The following is a 13,731-nucleotide window of genomic DNA, read 5'->3' on the forward strand; positions in this document are numbered from 1 at the left end:
AAATTAGATTAATTAATATTATTAATATTATTATTATTAATATTAATAAATAATTACCAACCGTTCATATATTGTCAATTATAATAACAGTATATAGTATTATTTGGCTAAAGAGATACAACCCTTTAAGAATTGTGTATGTTGGAAAATTACACCTTTGACTAAAGGGACACAATTCTTTAAAAATAGTCTATGTTTGAAACATTGAATCTATTAACAATAGAAGAGTCACAACAATTTACGTATGTGAAAAATTATAATTGTTGATTTGTTGTGTGCAATATATAAATATACCCTTGTCCACTATTTAAAGTAAACTAATCGAGTGTGTATTTTAACTATTGAGAGATTTTCTTGTTCGAGAGAGTTGAGAAGTTTTTATTATTGCTAATTAAGAAATCCATAGGTTTCATTGTATATTGAGAGAGTTATTGTCATCTTCTTAATTATAATTATCCAACAATTTTTGAGAGATACTTTGAAGATAGCTCAAGATCAAAGCACCACGTTCAAGGTCGTGAATCAAGAGTTTGTCAAGTTAGATCGCTTTGATGGAACGAATTTCAACCGTTGGAAGTACAAGATGATGTTTCTTTTTTCGGTTCTCAATCTTGCATATGTGATTAACCCAAAGACTACACCAATTGCCGATGCCGCTGAAAATGCCACACCGGAAGAAAAAGAAAATGTTACTCAATTAAAGAAGAAACGTGAAGAAGATACTTTTGTATGCCGAGATCATCTCAACACTTTATCCGACCGACTCTATGATCTCTACATGTCAATCCAATCACCATTGGAGATTTGAAAGTCTTTGGAAGAAAAGTACAATAATGAATGACAAGGAATAGATAAGTTTATTATAATGAAATATTTTAAATTTATTATGAATGATACTATGCCTATTATGGATCAAATTCATGAATTACAAATTCTTGTAAATAGACTTCGTGATTTACAAGTGGTGATCACTAAATCATTACAGGTTGGAGCAATTATTTCAAAATTGCCATCATCTTGTAATGGTTATAAGAAGAAACTTTACATCTTGATGAGAACTTCACAATTGAGAAATTACTAAGGCATATACGTATAGAGGAGAAAACTCGAAAATATGTTGTTGTGTATATCTCTTAAAGTTCTAAAGTGAATCATATTGGTGAAGACAAAACCAATAAGAATAAAATAAAGTTCTCAAAAGATTCAAAGCAAGACAAGAAGAGACAAAGAAAGTGTTATCATTGTCATAAGAAAGGACACTACATCAAATAATGTAGACTTCTGAAAAAGAAAGCACCAAAGACCAACTTAGTGGAAGAGAACGATCTAATTACTATGGTTGCAGAAAAAGTACAAAATATACATATTGACATGGTTACAAAACTCAACATGGCAACCCAAAGAAAATTACTTGATTGGTGGTTAAATTCTGGGGCTACTGTTCATATTTGTAATGATCACAAACAATTCAAAACATATGAAGAACTAAACAATAGAGAAGTCTTGATGGACAATGACAACTTAGCCAAAATTTGTGGTCAAGTAACTACGGAATAAATCTTACATCTAAAAAGAAGTTAAGTTTAATAAATGTACTTCATGTTCCAGATTTGAGAAAAAAAAATAGTTTCTTGTTAATCTCTTGTGTAAGAAAGAATTTAAAATTGTAACGAAATCCGATAAAGTGATCTTGCTTAAGAATGATATATTTATAGGAAAAGGATATTGTACTGAAGGCATGTTCAAACTTAGTATTAATAATAAAATGAACATTTCTTTGTATATTGTTGATTCTTGTGATTTATGGCATAGTAAATTAGCACACTTAAATTACAAATCAATTGAATATATACATAAAAATAACTATATAAATCTTAATAACAAGGATTTTAATAAGAAATATGATATTTGTATACAATCCAAAATTACTAAGAAACCTTTTTCTAAAGTTGAAAGAAAGACACATTTATTAGAATTGATTCATAGTGATATTTGTGAATAAAATGGCAATATTACTAGAGGAGAAAAAAGATATTTTATAACTTTTATTGATGATTGTTTTAGATTTACTTATGTGTATTTACTTAGAAATAAAGATAAAGCTTTTGAAATGTTTAAAAAATATAAAATAGAAATAGAAAATATGCATGATAATAAAATAAAAGTTCTTCATAATGATCAAAGTGGGGAATATTTTTCTAATGAATTTGATAACAAATTACATGATATTGTGCATGAATCTTCCGCTCCATATACTCTGTAACAAAATGGTTTGGCGAAAGAAAAAACTATACCTTAGTGAATATGGTTAATTCAATGTTACTAAATACAAAATTGCCTTACAATTTGTAGGGTGAATCATCATTGACATCATGTCATATCCATAATAGGATACCATTAAGACATAGAAAGGTTTCTACTTATGAAATTTGAAAAAAAGAAAACCTAATTTGAATTATCTGAAAGTGTGGGGATGTTTAGCCTTTTATCGAGTCCCTAATAAAAAAGAAAACCAAATTAGAGCCAAGAGCTATAAAAGGCACTTTTATAGGATATGCTCAAAATTCAAAAGCATATAGAATATTAGACTTAGTGTCTAACGTAAATTTATCAATGATTTAACTTCTAGTTCAGAATATCTCCAAAATAATACTAATATTTTACAAGAAATGAAGAATCAAAATAATAAACGTTAAAGCGACAAAGAATTGATTGAACCAAGGAAGAACATGAGAGTGAGAAAAGAAAAAGACTTAGGTCCATATTTTATTTCTTTTCAAGCTATCACCTTTTAAATTAGAAGGAACTAGGAATTATGCGACACATAAGATTATTATTGTGATGAACATAGATGGTGATCCTCAAACGTTCAAAGAGACTATGGCTTCAAGGGATTTTGCATTTTGGAAAGAAGTAACAAATGATGAAATTGACTCAATATTATCAAACAATACTTATGTCTTGGTTGATTTGTCTCTAGGATCAAAGTCTATAGAATATAAGTGGGTATCTAAAAGAAAATATAATACTGATGGTTCATTACAAACCTTTAAAGCAAGGTTAGTGGCTAAAGGATTTAGACAACAAGAAGGTCTAGACTATTTTGATACCTGTACACCTGTGGTAAGAATGACTTCTATTAGGACTCTTATAGCATTAGCATTCATTCACAAGCTTCATATACATCAAATAGATGTTAAAACAACTTTTCTAAATAGAGATCTTAATGAAGAAATTTATATGGAACAACTGAAAAGCTACGTGTTACCTAGAAATGAAAAGAAAGTTTGTAAATTAATGAAGTTTTTGTATGGCCTAAGACAAGAACCTAAACAATGGCATGAAAAGTTTGATTCAGTGGTGTTATCAAATGACTTCTCACATAATAGTATAAATAAATGTATTTACTCAAAATTTGCTAAAGATTATGGAGTAATTATTTGTTTATATGTTGATGATATGTTAATTATTTGAACAAATTTAGAAAAAATTTGTGTAACGAAGGAGTATCTAACCTCTAAATTCAAGATTAAGAATTTGAATGAAGTTGATACAATATTAGGCATAAAGGTGCATAAGAATGAAGTTGGCTTTACTTTAAGTCAATCTCATTATATCAAAAAGGTATTGAAAAATTTTGATCATCTCACAGTTAAAGAATCTAATACACCCTATAATCTTAAGTTTAAATTAGAAGGAAACATGGGAAGATCTATAGAACAATTAGAATATGCTAGTGTTATAGGAAGTTCAATGTATGTAATGCAATGTACTAAACCTGATATAGTATTTATTGTGTGTAAATTATCAATGTTTACAGAAAAACCTAGCAATCAATATTGCACTACTAGAAAACTACTTATTATAGATGGATATTTCCCACATATTTTATTCCACAGAAATACAGACAGATTTTGCGAGAGAATTTTTGTCGGAAACAAAGAAAAATGAATTAGCATAAATTACAGACGAAAAAGAGAATCCGTCGAAAATTTTGTCAAAAAAATTAAATTTTTTTCGTGGGAAATAATTACCGACGGAAAATCCGTCTATATTTAAATAAACAAAATACTGTGTTTTATTAAAATATTATAGACAGAAAATTTGTCTGTAATTTAAAATATTCTGTCGGAAAATATTAACTTAAACCTAATCTACCCCCTCTCTCTCGAGCTCCATTCACAAATAAATATAGCTGCCAACTCCTACCTTTATGTGCTTCTTCCTCTCTCCATTGCACAGCTGCTTCTTCTCTCCGTTGCACGAGCTGCTTCCGCCGCTACCGTTGCCGCCGCCGCTTGCATCACACGATCTCTCTCTGTCATCCCTTGCGTCGCACGAGCTTCCTCCGTCGCTGCTCTTGTCGCATCTACTCCCATCATCACAGAGCTCTCTCCGCCGTTGCTCTCATCGCATCTGCTCCTTCTGGCGCCTCTTCCATCTAATCTCAACTCGCTCTCTCAGTTCTTCTCGTACCCATCTCGAATTTCAGGTATATATATCCTGATTTTGTGATTCTGTTCTTCGTGATAAACCTTAGGGTTCAATTTTTCTGCGCCAGTTTTAGCTGGGTTTATCATACTCTGCTTTTGTGCTTCGTGAATCTGTAGGTTTACTCTGATTTTGATGAATTTTTTTCTGCAATCGGAAGCTTTTTTGACCTAAAATTCATGGTTTTTAGGTATAACACTTAGTGGTAGGCCATTGCTTTCGACTAAAGGCTCTTTCACTTATTATCATTCTATGACTTGTTAATTTTCTAAGTGGTTATGATTTGCTTGGACGAACAAAAGATCAGATTAGGACAACAGAACAAGTTAATGCTGCACTTGTTGCATGTAACAGTTTGAAGCTTGATGGCCTTGTTATCAGTGGAGGTGTACTTACTTTTTTTGGAGCTTCATATGTTGCTTAACACGTTGAGCTTCAAAAGAGATTTCTAACAATTGAGATGTATGATGTTTTAGGTGTTACATGAAACACGAATGCTATGCAACTTACAGAAACTTGATTATATTGATTCTCTTGCAATTGTAATCTTATCCTCCAAAGTTAATAGAAGTGGTTCTAGGTCTCACATGCCTAACGAGCTGCAAATCATTGAAATTTTATTGGCATTTTGCATTAGGGTAATGGATCTAGGTAGTAGGCCGTTTTGTGTGATTCATGTGATACTGGTGTGTAACTTTATGATATAATTGTTGATTGGTAGGGTTGTTAAATATCAAGTCAAATCTGTAGCACAGCATCTGTTTGAGGAACCGTTGTCTATTGATCATGTCGAGCGAGCGCTGGATAATATTTATAAGGTTTCTGAAGAACACCCCACTAGTAGATATGTTATCAGGAATGCTGACATTGTGGTATTGATAGTGACTATTCTTAGCAAGAACTCTAAAACTATTGGATCGCGTTTGAGAAGCAAAGTTCTAATGACTTTACTTAGCATAGCCAAGGACAAAGAAAGCAGGGTCAGGTTTATTTATCTCATTCTTAAAGAACTGAAGTGTATGGATTGGTTATAAATCAACATAAACTAATAATTTGATCCTCACAAGATTAAACTACTAACAATTTATATTATATTTCTCATGCAGTATCTAAATGATCACTGTAGCGACAACTTGGTCTTTTAAGTGCCTAGATATTTATCTTTTTTTACTAACTGGTAGATGCTTAAAGTTAAATATGTCAAATTGGAATATGGATGAATTTTAGAGCAGGTTCTGATGGCGTTAAGATAGAGATGGCCTCTTTAGTAGGAAGGATGACATTGACAAATAGCTGTAAAGAACAAATTGCTAGGGACGACGCTAGAACAAATTGCACCTTGAAATCCCCTTTCTTCTTTGCTTCTTTCTCACTTCTTCTTCTGTTTTCAGATCAAGCTAACTTCAGGTGATTCATTCCTTCCCTTATGTTCCCTTCCCTTTTCATTTCTCTATTTCCTTGCTAATTCCAATTTGTTTGGTCCAATTCCCTAAATCTAATCTTCCCCTTCCATGCAACTGGACTGTATTATGATAGTGTTTTTGCAACCTAGGGAATTGGAATGCTTCCCACGCTTCCCTTTCTCCTAGCGTTTCGTCTAATTTCGATTCTAGCTAATCGTTGTTTACTCTTCTTACATGGTGCAGTAAGGGTTGATCATCTTGTCTAATAATCACAACAATAGCGAAAAATGATATGCTTTCTAGTGTAATATTGCCACAAAGGATAATCTATATTGTTTAGTTCTCATTTATGATTTATCTCAGCTCCTTTTTTGTTGTTCTGATTGCATGCAATTAAATATGGGATTTCAATTCTAAGGATCACCAATCAAATTGGCTTAACTTGTAACAACTAATGCATAGAGTTTGTAGGTATCTTAAAACAAATATTTCTTAACATAATCTTACTTTTTTTTGTTCTTTCTCTTTTTCTCCTGTTAAACTTGCAGCCCCAAATCAAAAGTGGTGATAAAAGTAAGTTTCTGTGTCCATGCTTGATCTGATTGGAATATTATGTGTTGTTTGTTCCCTTTCTAATATAAAAATCAAATTCTTTTCTTTTCTTTTTTGCTTCAGTTATAATACCTCCATCAGCACTTGATCGTCTAGGTAAGTTATGTTACCTTTTTCACTTCAATTTGGTAGTGGAATTTTCTTCTTCTTCTTAAATTTTATTCCTTGAAAGTGGTGTGTTGCTTTAACTTGGATCATGTTTTGGATCCCTATTTAGATTTAAAGTGGCTGTGCTCTCTGTTATGCTATGCTTATTGATGCTTCCTAGTCTACATCGTTGCTTGATTTGTTTCCCACCTTAAAGAGTGGAAGACAGAGCAATTAGTACATGTTTTAGGATTTTTGAATTTATTCTGATAGTGATCTTGGGATATTTTTTTACTATTTTGTTTTATTATCGTTTGGTAACTTTGGAGCTTACTTAGATTATGTATCATGCTGTGGTCTTTTAAGATCAAAGTTTAAATGTTTTTTCCCCTTTGATTTTGTGTCTTGTAGGATTCATTTGCTGGTGAAGATAATCATGGTCAGCCTTCTAGACAAGGTGATATTGATGGTATTTTGATGGTGTTTTTAACTTGTCCTTGTAGTTTTTTTCCCTCTTCCCATCATGAATATTTTGTTTGATTCTCTTTTGTAATAGTATGAAGCTAGTGTTAGTTTAAGAGTGTAATGAAATTAATTAGTTTCTCCATTTATATAATATTCGTTTTGTTCAATATTTCAGTTGAATAATTTGAAGGTACTAATATTATTTATTGTGTTATTAGATCCATGAGGTCGACAAACAAATCGATAAGCTCTCTGGGCTACTTCAAAAGCTAAAGGTACCTATTATCGCCATTAGTTATCACTTTTTGTTGTTACTTAGGTTTCATCTACAGCCGTTACTAAATGGAAATGCTGCAGGAAGCTAATGAAGAATCAAAAGTTGTTACAAAAGCATCTGCTATGAAAGGTATATTGCATCAGAGTCGAATTGGGTCATAATATGTGAGATTTTTTTTGCATCAATATTAGCTATGTAAATATTCATGGTTCATATTATATCAAATCAATAATTTTTAAATATATTGCCTTTTCCATTAGGACATTATGCGTGACTGAAACTTAATGCTCTATGATCACTGACGGAAATGTAACATCATTTTCAGCTATCAAGAAGAGGATGGAGAAGGATATTGATGAAGTTGGAAATATTGCACATGGTGTCAAAACAAAAATAGAAGCTATAAACAGAGATGTAATGAGACGAAGATAATGACTTGATGTTTTAGTAGATTTTAGTCCTGAAATTTCAAACATACGAGAAATTTTTTATATGGTCTTGTTATTTGCATAACTTAGTATAGTTGAACAATACATTGAGTTTATGTTTTGAATTATAATTGATGTATCAACACACTTTGATGTATGATTGTTACTTATTATTATAGTTAATGTATCAATACACTTTGTTTATGTTTTGAATTATATTGACTTGCTTGTTTATAGTACTTTTCTTTTAGTTTGATAATACGATGAATTTGTTTATTTTTTATAATATTATAAATATTCGAATTCAAATTAGATAAAAAATTGTATTTATTAAATTTATATTTATTTTGTATGAAAACAGGTTTATTTTGCAATAAAAAATCTAAAAAAGAAATTCTATTTTACCTTACTGACGGATTTACAGACGGATTTTCTGTCCAGAGTTTGGAATGGTTTTTCAAGGCTCCAATTACCGACGAAAAATTTGTCGAAAAATCTGTTGCTAATTACCGATGGAAAATCCGTCGGAAAATCTGTCTCTAATTACTGACGGAAAATTCGTCAGAAAATCTATCCCTAATTACCGACAAAAAATCTATCGAAAAATCTGTCTCTAATTACCGACGAAAAATCCATCAGAAAGTTTGACGTTCCAGAAAAATGGAAGGGAGAATTTTCCGAAGGAAAATCTGTCGGTAAATTACCGACAGAAAAAAATCTATCGGTAAATAATTTCCGACGAGGCTTTTACAGAGGGACGAAATTTGTTAGTAACCAAAAATTTGTCTGTAATAAAGACCAAATCTGTCTGTATTAAGCAATTTTCTAGTTGTGTTGGAAAGCTATTACAAGTTCTTGGTTATCTAAAAAAAACCATAAAGTTGGGATTACATAATAATGATTATCCTGCAGTTTTAGAATGTTATTTTTGACACAAGTTGATTTACAAATCTTAGTGATAACAAATCCACTTTAAGATGGATTTTCACCCTAGATGGTGGAATAATAAGTTGGGCCTCAAAGAAACAAACATGTATTACATATTCTACTATGGAGACTGAATTTGTAGCTTTATCAGCCGCAGGTAAAGAAGCGGAATGGTTAAGAGATTTGTTATATGATATAAAGTTGTGGTCACAACAGACGATAACTATTTCAATCTTCTGTAATAGTGAATCAACAATGTCTCGAGTATATAATAAGGTTTATAATAGAAAGTCTAGACATATAAGTTTGAGACATGAGTTTGTGAGGCAATTAATAGATGATGGTGTAATTATTACCATCACTTATGTAAGATCTCAAGAAAATTTAACAGACCTTTTGACTAAAAGTTTGTCAAGAGATAAAATCAAAGAGATTTCTGTTAAAATAGGATTAAAATATATTATTGTTAAATGATGAAAACTCAACATTATTCTAGTAGACCACTAGTTTCAAGGTTTAATGGGTAATAATAAGTTATTAGCAATTGGAGCAATAAGGTATAGGATTTAGTGCTATGTACAATAAATAAGAAGGTGAGTTAAAACTCCTAATAGAATGATAATATTATTTATCAAAGAATTCCACTTATATTAATATAGGAGTGATACCGCTCTAATTTTCGGTACTAACATATGGAGTATATGTTTAATCAATTAGACACCTATTATTTCGTTAAAACTTTAAAATTTACACTAAAAGAATGTTTAATCTTAGTGACATATTCTTTATACATATACTTGTATGATATTTAAATTTTGTAAATTGTGGGAGATTGAAAGGTATTTACAAATTTGATTAATTAATATTATTAATATTATTATTATTGTTAATTATAATAATGGTGCATAGTATCATTTGGTTAAAAGGATACAACTCTTTAAGAATAGAAAAAAAAAGTCAGAACTTGCTTTATTTAACATTAATTAATTATTGTAGCAATTAATGAATGCTAAATAAGGCAAGTTATGGTTGTTTTTGGCTGATTTTCTTTGGTTACCAAATATTTTCGTTAAGAATAATGTATGTTTGAAACATTGTACCTATTGACAATAATAGAAGAGTCACAACAATTTATGCATGTGACAAATTATAATTGTTTTGTGCAATATATATAAATATACCTTTGTCCACTATTTAAAGTACACTAATCAATACGTGTTTTAACTATTGAGAGATTTTCTTATTTAAGAGAGTTGAGAATTTTTTATTATTGTTAATTAAGAAATTCATAAGGTTTATTATATTTTACGAGAATATTGTTATCAACCTTATAACAACTAAGTGTATGAACAAATATTTATCTAAAGAAAGCGATCTAACCGTGCTTTGAAACCAAAACACAATTAAAATTTTGTCATCTTCTTAATCATAATTATTACCCAAAAATATATATAAAGAATATTTTAATAATTTTACATTATCGAAAATTTAGCAGGTCCCCATGAGACAAGTACCTCAATCTCTATTCCCTCATTTATTTGTTTTGCGGTCTCTATTTTACTCCCGTCGAGAGTTTTTTTCTGCAAATTCTCGCGGATTTAGATTTTTTTGTCATTCCTAATTTGCATTATTATGTATAAAATTGTCTGAAGAGTAAAATTCCAAAATTGATACTACTATTATTTCATTTAATAGAATTTAATTTTAATGCATTTTAATGTAAAATTAAACTCAAATAAATCCAGGTGACATGTTGGCACTAAAGTTATTTGGTTTATAAATTTTTATTTTGTTATACGAATAATTGAAATTTTTGTTCTGAATTTTAAGTTTATTATACTATTTTATCTTCTCCATAACGGTTTAACTAATTGAGTGAAAATAAAGAGAGACAAAATAAGGTGGATTTCACAAAATAACTCCACAAATTAAAGAAAGGAATTTGTAGTCTTTAAAATATCACAAATCAAGTTTGTGACAAAATATACCAATTAGTGTATTTGACTTAATTGATACTTACAGGTATATTTTGTCACAAATTTGTAATATTTTGAGATCATAATTTTTTTTCTTTTATTCATAAGCTATTTTGTCAAATTAAATTTTTTTGAGATTAAAATGCTTATTTACTCTGTATTATGTATGTTACACTTAGACTGTTAGACATGCGAAACAACATTGGCAATTATGCTACAAATAAATTAGTTTAGTTCTTATTTCTTAGTACCTAGTTTAAGGGCAGGGGGAGGAGGGAGCCAAATCTCTTTTTACTCCATTCTTTGTGATACCTTTGTTCCCTTTTTCTTTTCTTAAATATTTAATGTCTTAGACAATTATGATGTAAAGCTATATATTAGCTATATATTTTTTTTTATGTAACTAACTTAGGCTTATTAAATTGTCAATTTGTTCATCTGCTTAAGTAAATGTCAAAAATTTAAATCTTATTTTTTATATATAATAATTTACTAGTCATTAACAGACAACAAAAAAAACTCAGATATCTAATAAAGTAGATTAGTCCTTGAGAAAAAGCTATACTTTTTATATCTATAGGATGTATAATTATTTATTGGTAAGATGTGGTAGCTGAATGACCGATGACGTGAGAAAAGTAGAAGGCAAAAAACAGAGAAGAGTAAGTGAGGTGCCAAATTTACGTTTATTTTAGTGGTGAAGGCCATATTGGCATGTCAGCAAAAGCCATTACAGAAGCTGCTCTATGATCTATGCTTGCCAGATTTGCTAGTGATTCAGTTCAGCTTCTTATACTCAGTATCAATTACCCAAAAAGAATATGAGAATATTTGGTAGCCAAATGATTTGAACATCTACATGTACAATAGTCTTCACATATTTCGTAACATTTAAAGATAAAAACATAGAATAAGTAGAGGCTAATTTTTTTTGGTATGGAAAAAATATTGGTGTTTTTGTTGAAAATGGGAGTATTTGGTGTAATTACAGATGGGTGGATTTTTTGGGTGGGAAGTCAACACGTGGGGGGCGTGTTGCAACACGTGGGGGGCGTGGTGGACACGTGGCAGCATTCTGGCCAACACGTGGGGGGCGTGTTGGACACGTGGCAGCTTCTTAGCCAACACGTGAGGGGCGTGTTGTAACACGTGGGGGGCGTGTTGAATGATTTCCATACTACTGTAATACACTTCAAATATCAATATTCAACCAAAACACCATCTCTCTTTCCATTACCTTTTTAATTTATTAAACACAATAAAATTTTTGTACTTTTGAAAACATAAATAATTTTTCAAAAAAATTTATCAATCTAAATATGAATGTTGTCTGTAACAGACCAGACCAGACCACCCGCTAGCACGATATTGTCCGTTTTGGCACACAAGGCCTCACGGTTGTCTTTGACGATAGGATGATGGCCAAAGCCCCCACACTCACTCGTCAAAACGCGTCATGTTAGGGAGAGGTACCCACACCCTTATAAGGCATGCTTCGTTCCCCTCTCCAACCAATGTAGGCCTTACATTGTCATGGAATATTATAATGTACTTGATTAAAATATCAAAAACAGAAAATTAATCGTCATATATTTGTATATAAATATGTGTTATTTAATTATATTTTAATATGTATTCAAAAAATTATTAAGTTAATAGTTGATTTTTTATGTATACGTTATATTATTATCAAAATACAATAATTATTTTGTTAGCTAGCTTGGACACATTTTTTAATGCATCATGGATTGTGTTTATTGAATTTTTTTTTTTTCTGCATTACTCCTTGATTTTCTACATTATTGAATTCTTGGTTCTTATCTTACCTTTTATAGTATAAAGAATAATTGAAGATCACTGGGTGTCTGGGCCAGCAAGGAGGAATTTGATTTTGATGTGACGGACCAGTTATTATATAAGATATTTGGATATATTATCTACTATTTTATGAGATATGAGACTTATTTTTATGTAAATCAGTTTAATTGTTTAAATATACAAAACATTTCACTTCGCATAATGACTTTAAAATTTATGGCTACTCTTATTACTAGTTCTAATTTTCAGTTGCATAATTGTGGCCACTCTTTATATGAAGCTCCTATACAAAGGGGAAAAAAATATGGTCCAAAAGAAAAAAGATCTTGCTGCTACATTTTAAGAAAACTGAAAATGTAAAGGAATATTCAAATTTCAACTTGGTCATAAGTCATAACAGAAGTGAACATATTAATAATAATCAGTGCTAATTCCTTACATCTGAACATTAACCAAAATATATTAAAATATTAATTAAATATCTAAGTCTCAGTTGATAGATGATGACTGATGAGAGACATTAATCAGCAGAATTTCTGGAGATTCCACTTAATAAGGGTTAATATTAGTATTATTATATTAATTAATATTATACACTTTATATGTCACAAGAACATGAGCTACAGAAAATAAGAGATTCCTAGATTACTTCATGAACTACTTTTGTGTTTGTTGAATCTGCTGAAGATGGATGTAGTGTCCAAAAAAACACTTCCTTATTCATTCATTTCATTCCAAAGCTCAGCATTTTTCACCTTAGAGACACTTTGCAACACTTCAAAGGGAAGAATGTCTCCCATAACAACTACCATTTTTGTTTCTAGATCCACCTTGTATGAGCTCACTCCTGTATCAATAATAGTTACAAATTAAAGTAAACAAAATAGAGAACTTTAAGAAATTAACATTCAAATATGCATGGACAATGGTTTCAAAATCAATTTCAACTTGGTGAATCCTAAAATAAGATAATCCAATAGTGTAGATTTGAATCATCATAGACTCTCATTCGAAATAATAATAATAATAAACCACAAAAATGTTCCAAAATAATGATCAAATATTGCTAAAAGTACCTTGTAAATTTGTTAGCCATAAAAACACCCTCAAAAATGTTTAAAATGCGATAAAAATACATAGCTGTTAATTATATATTCTCAAAAACACTTAAAAAAATAGATTTTGATATTATTTTTTGTAAATAAATTATTAGAAAAGTAAGTAAATTTTTTTTCTAAAATTTAATA

The 13,731-nt window shown here is 30.1% G+C and overlaps 1 protein-coding gene and 2 long non-coding RNA genes across 3 annotated transcripts in view; 2 read left to right on the forward strand and 1 right to left on the reverse strand.

Moving 5' to 3' along the window:
• LOC110262590 lies at nt 4,395-5,784 on the forward strand. Its single transcript, XR_002347415.1, has 4 exons — nt 4,395-4,877; nt 4,968-5,129; nt 5,213-5,471; nt 5,724-5,784. It is a non-coding gene; the product is annotated as an uncharacterized LOC110262590 (long non-coding RNA).
• On the forward strand, nt 7,235-7,754 carry LOC110262591. Its single transcript, XR_002347416.1, has 3 exons — nt 7,235-7,333; nt 7,416-7,464; nt 7,661-7,754. It is a non-coding gene; the product is annotated as an uncharacterized LOC110262591 (long non-coding RNA).
• LOC107642119 (protein SODIUM POTASSIUM ROOT DEFECTIVE 2) overlaps nt 12,924-13,731 on the reverse strand; it is a 2,030-nt gene continuing 1,222 nt past the window's right edge. Inside the window, exon 3 of the mRNA XM_016345431.2 lies at nt 12,924-13,331. Coding sequence (XP_016200917.1) covers nt 13,201-13,331 — 131 coding nt within the window. The 3' untranslated portion in view covers nt 12,924-13,200. The remainder of the gene's footprint in view (nt 13,332-13,731) is intronic.

The sequence above is a fragment of the Arachis ipaensis genome, chromosome B05, assembly GCF_000816755.2.
Source record: "Arachis ipaensis cultivar K30076 chromosome B05, Araip1.1, whole genome shotgun sequence".
Lineage (NCBI taxonomy): Eukaryota > Viridiplantae > Streptophyta > Magnoliopsida > Fabales > Fabaceae > Arachis > Arachis ipaensis.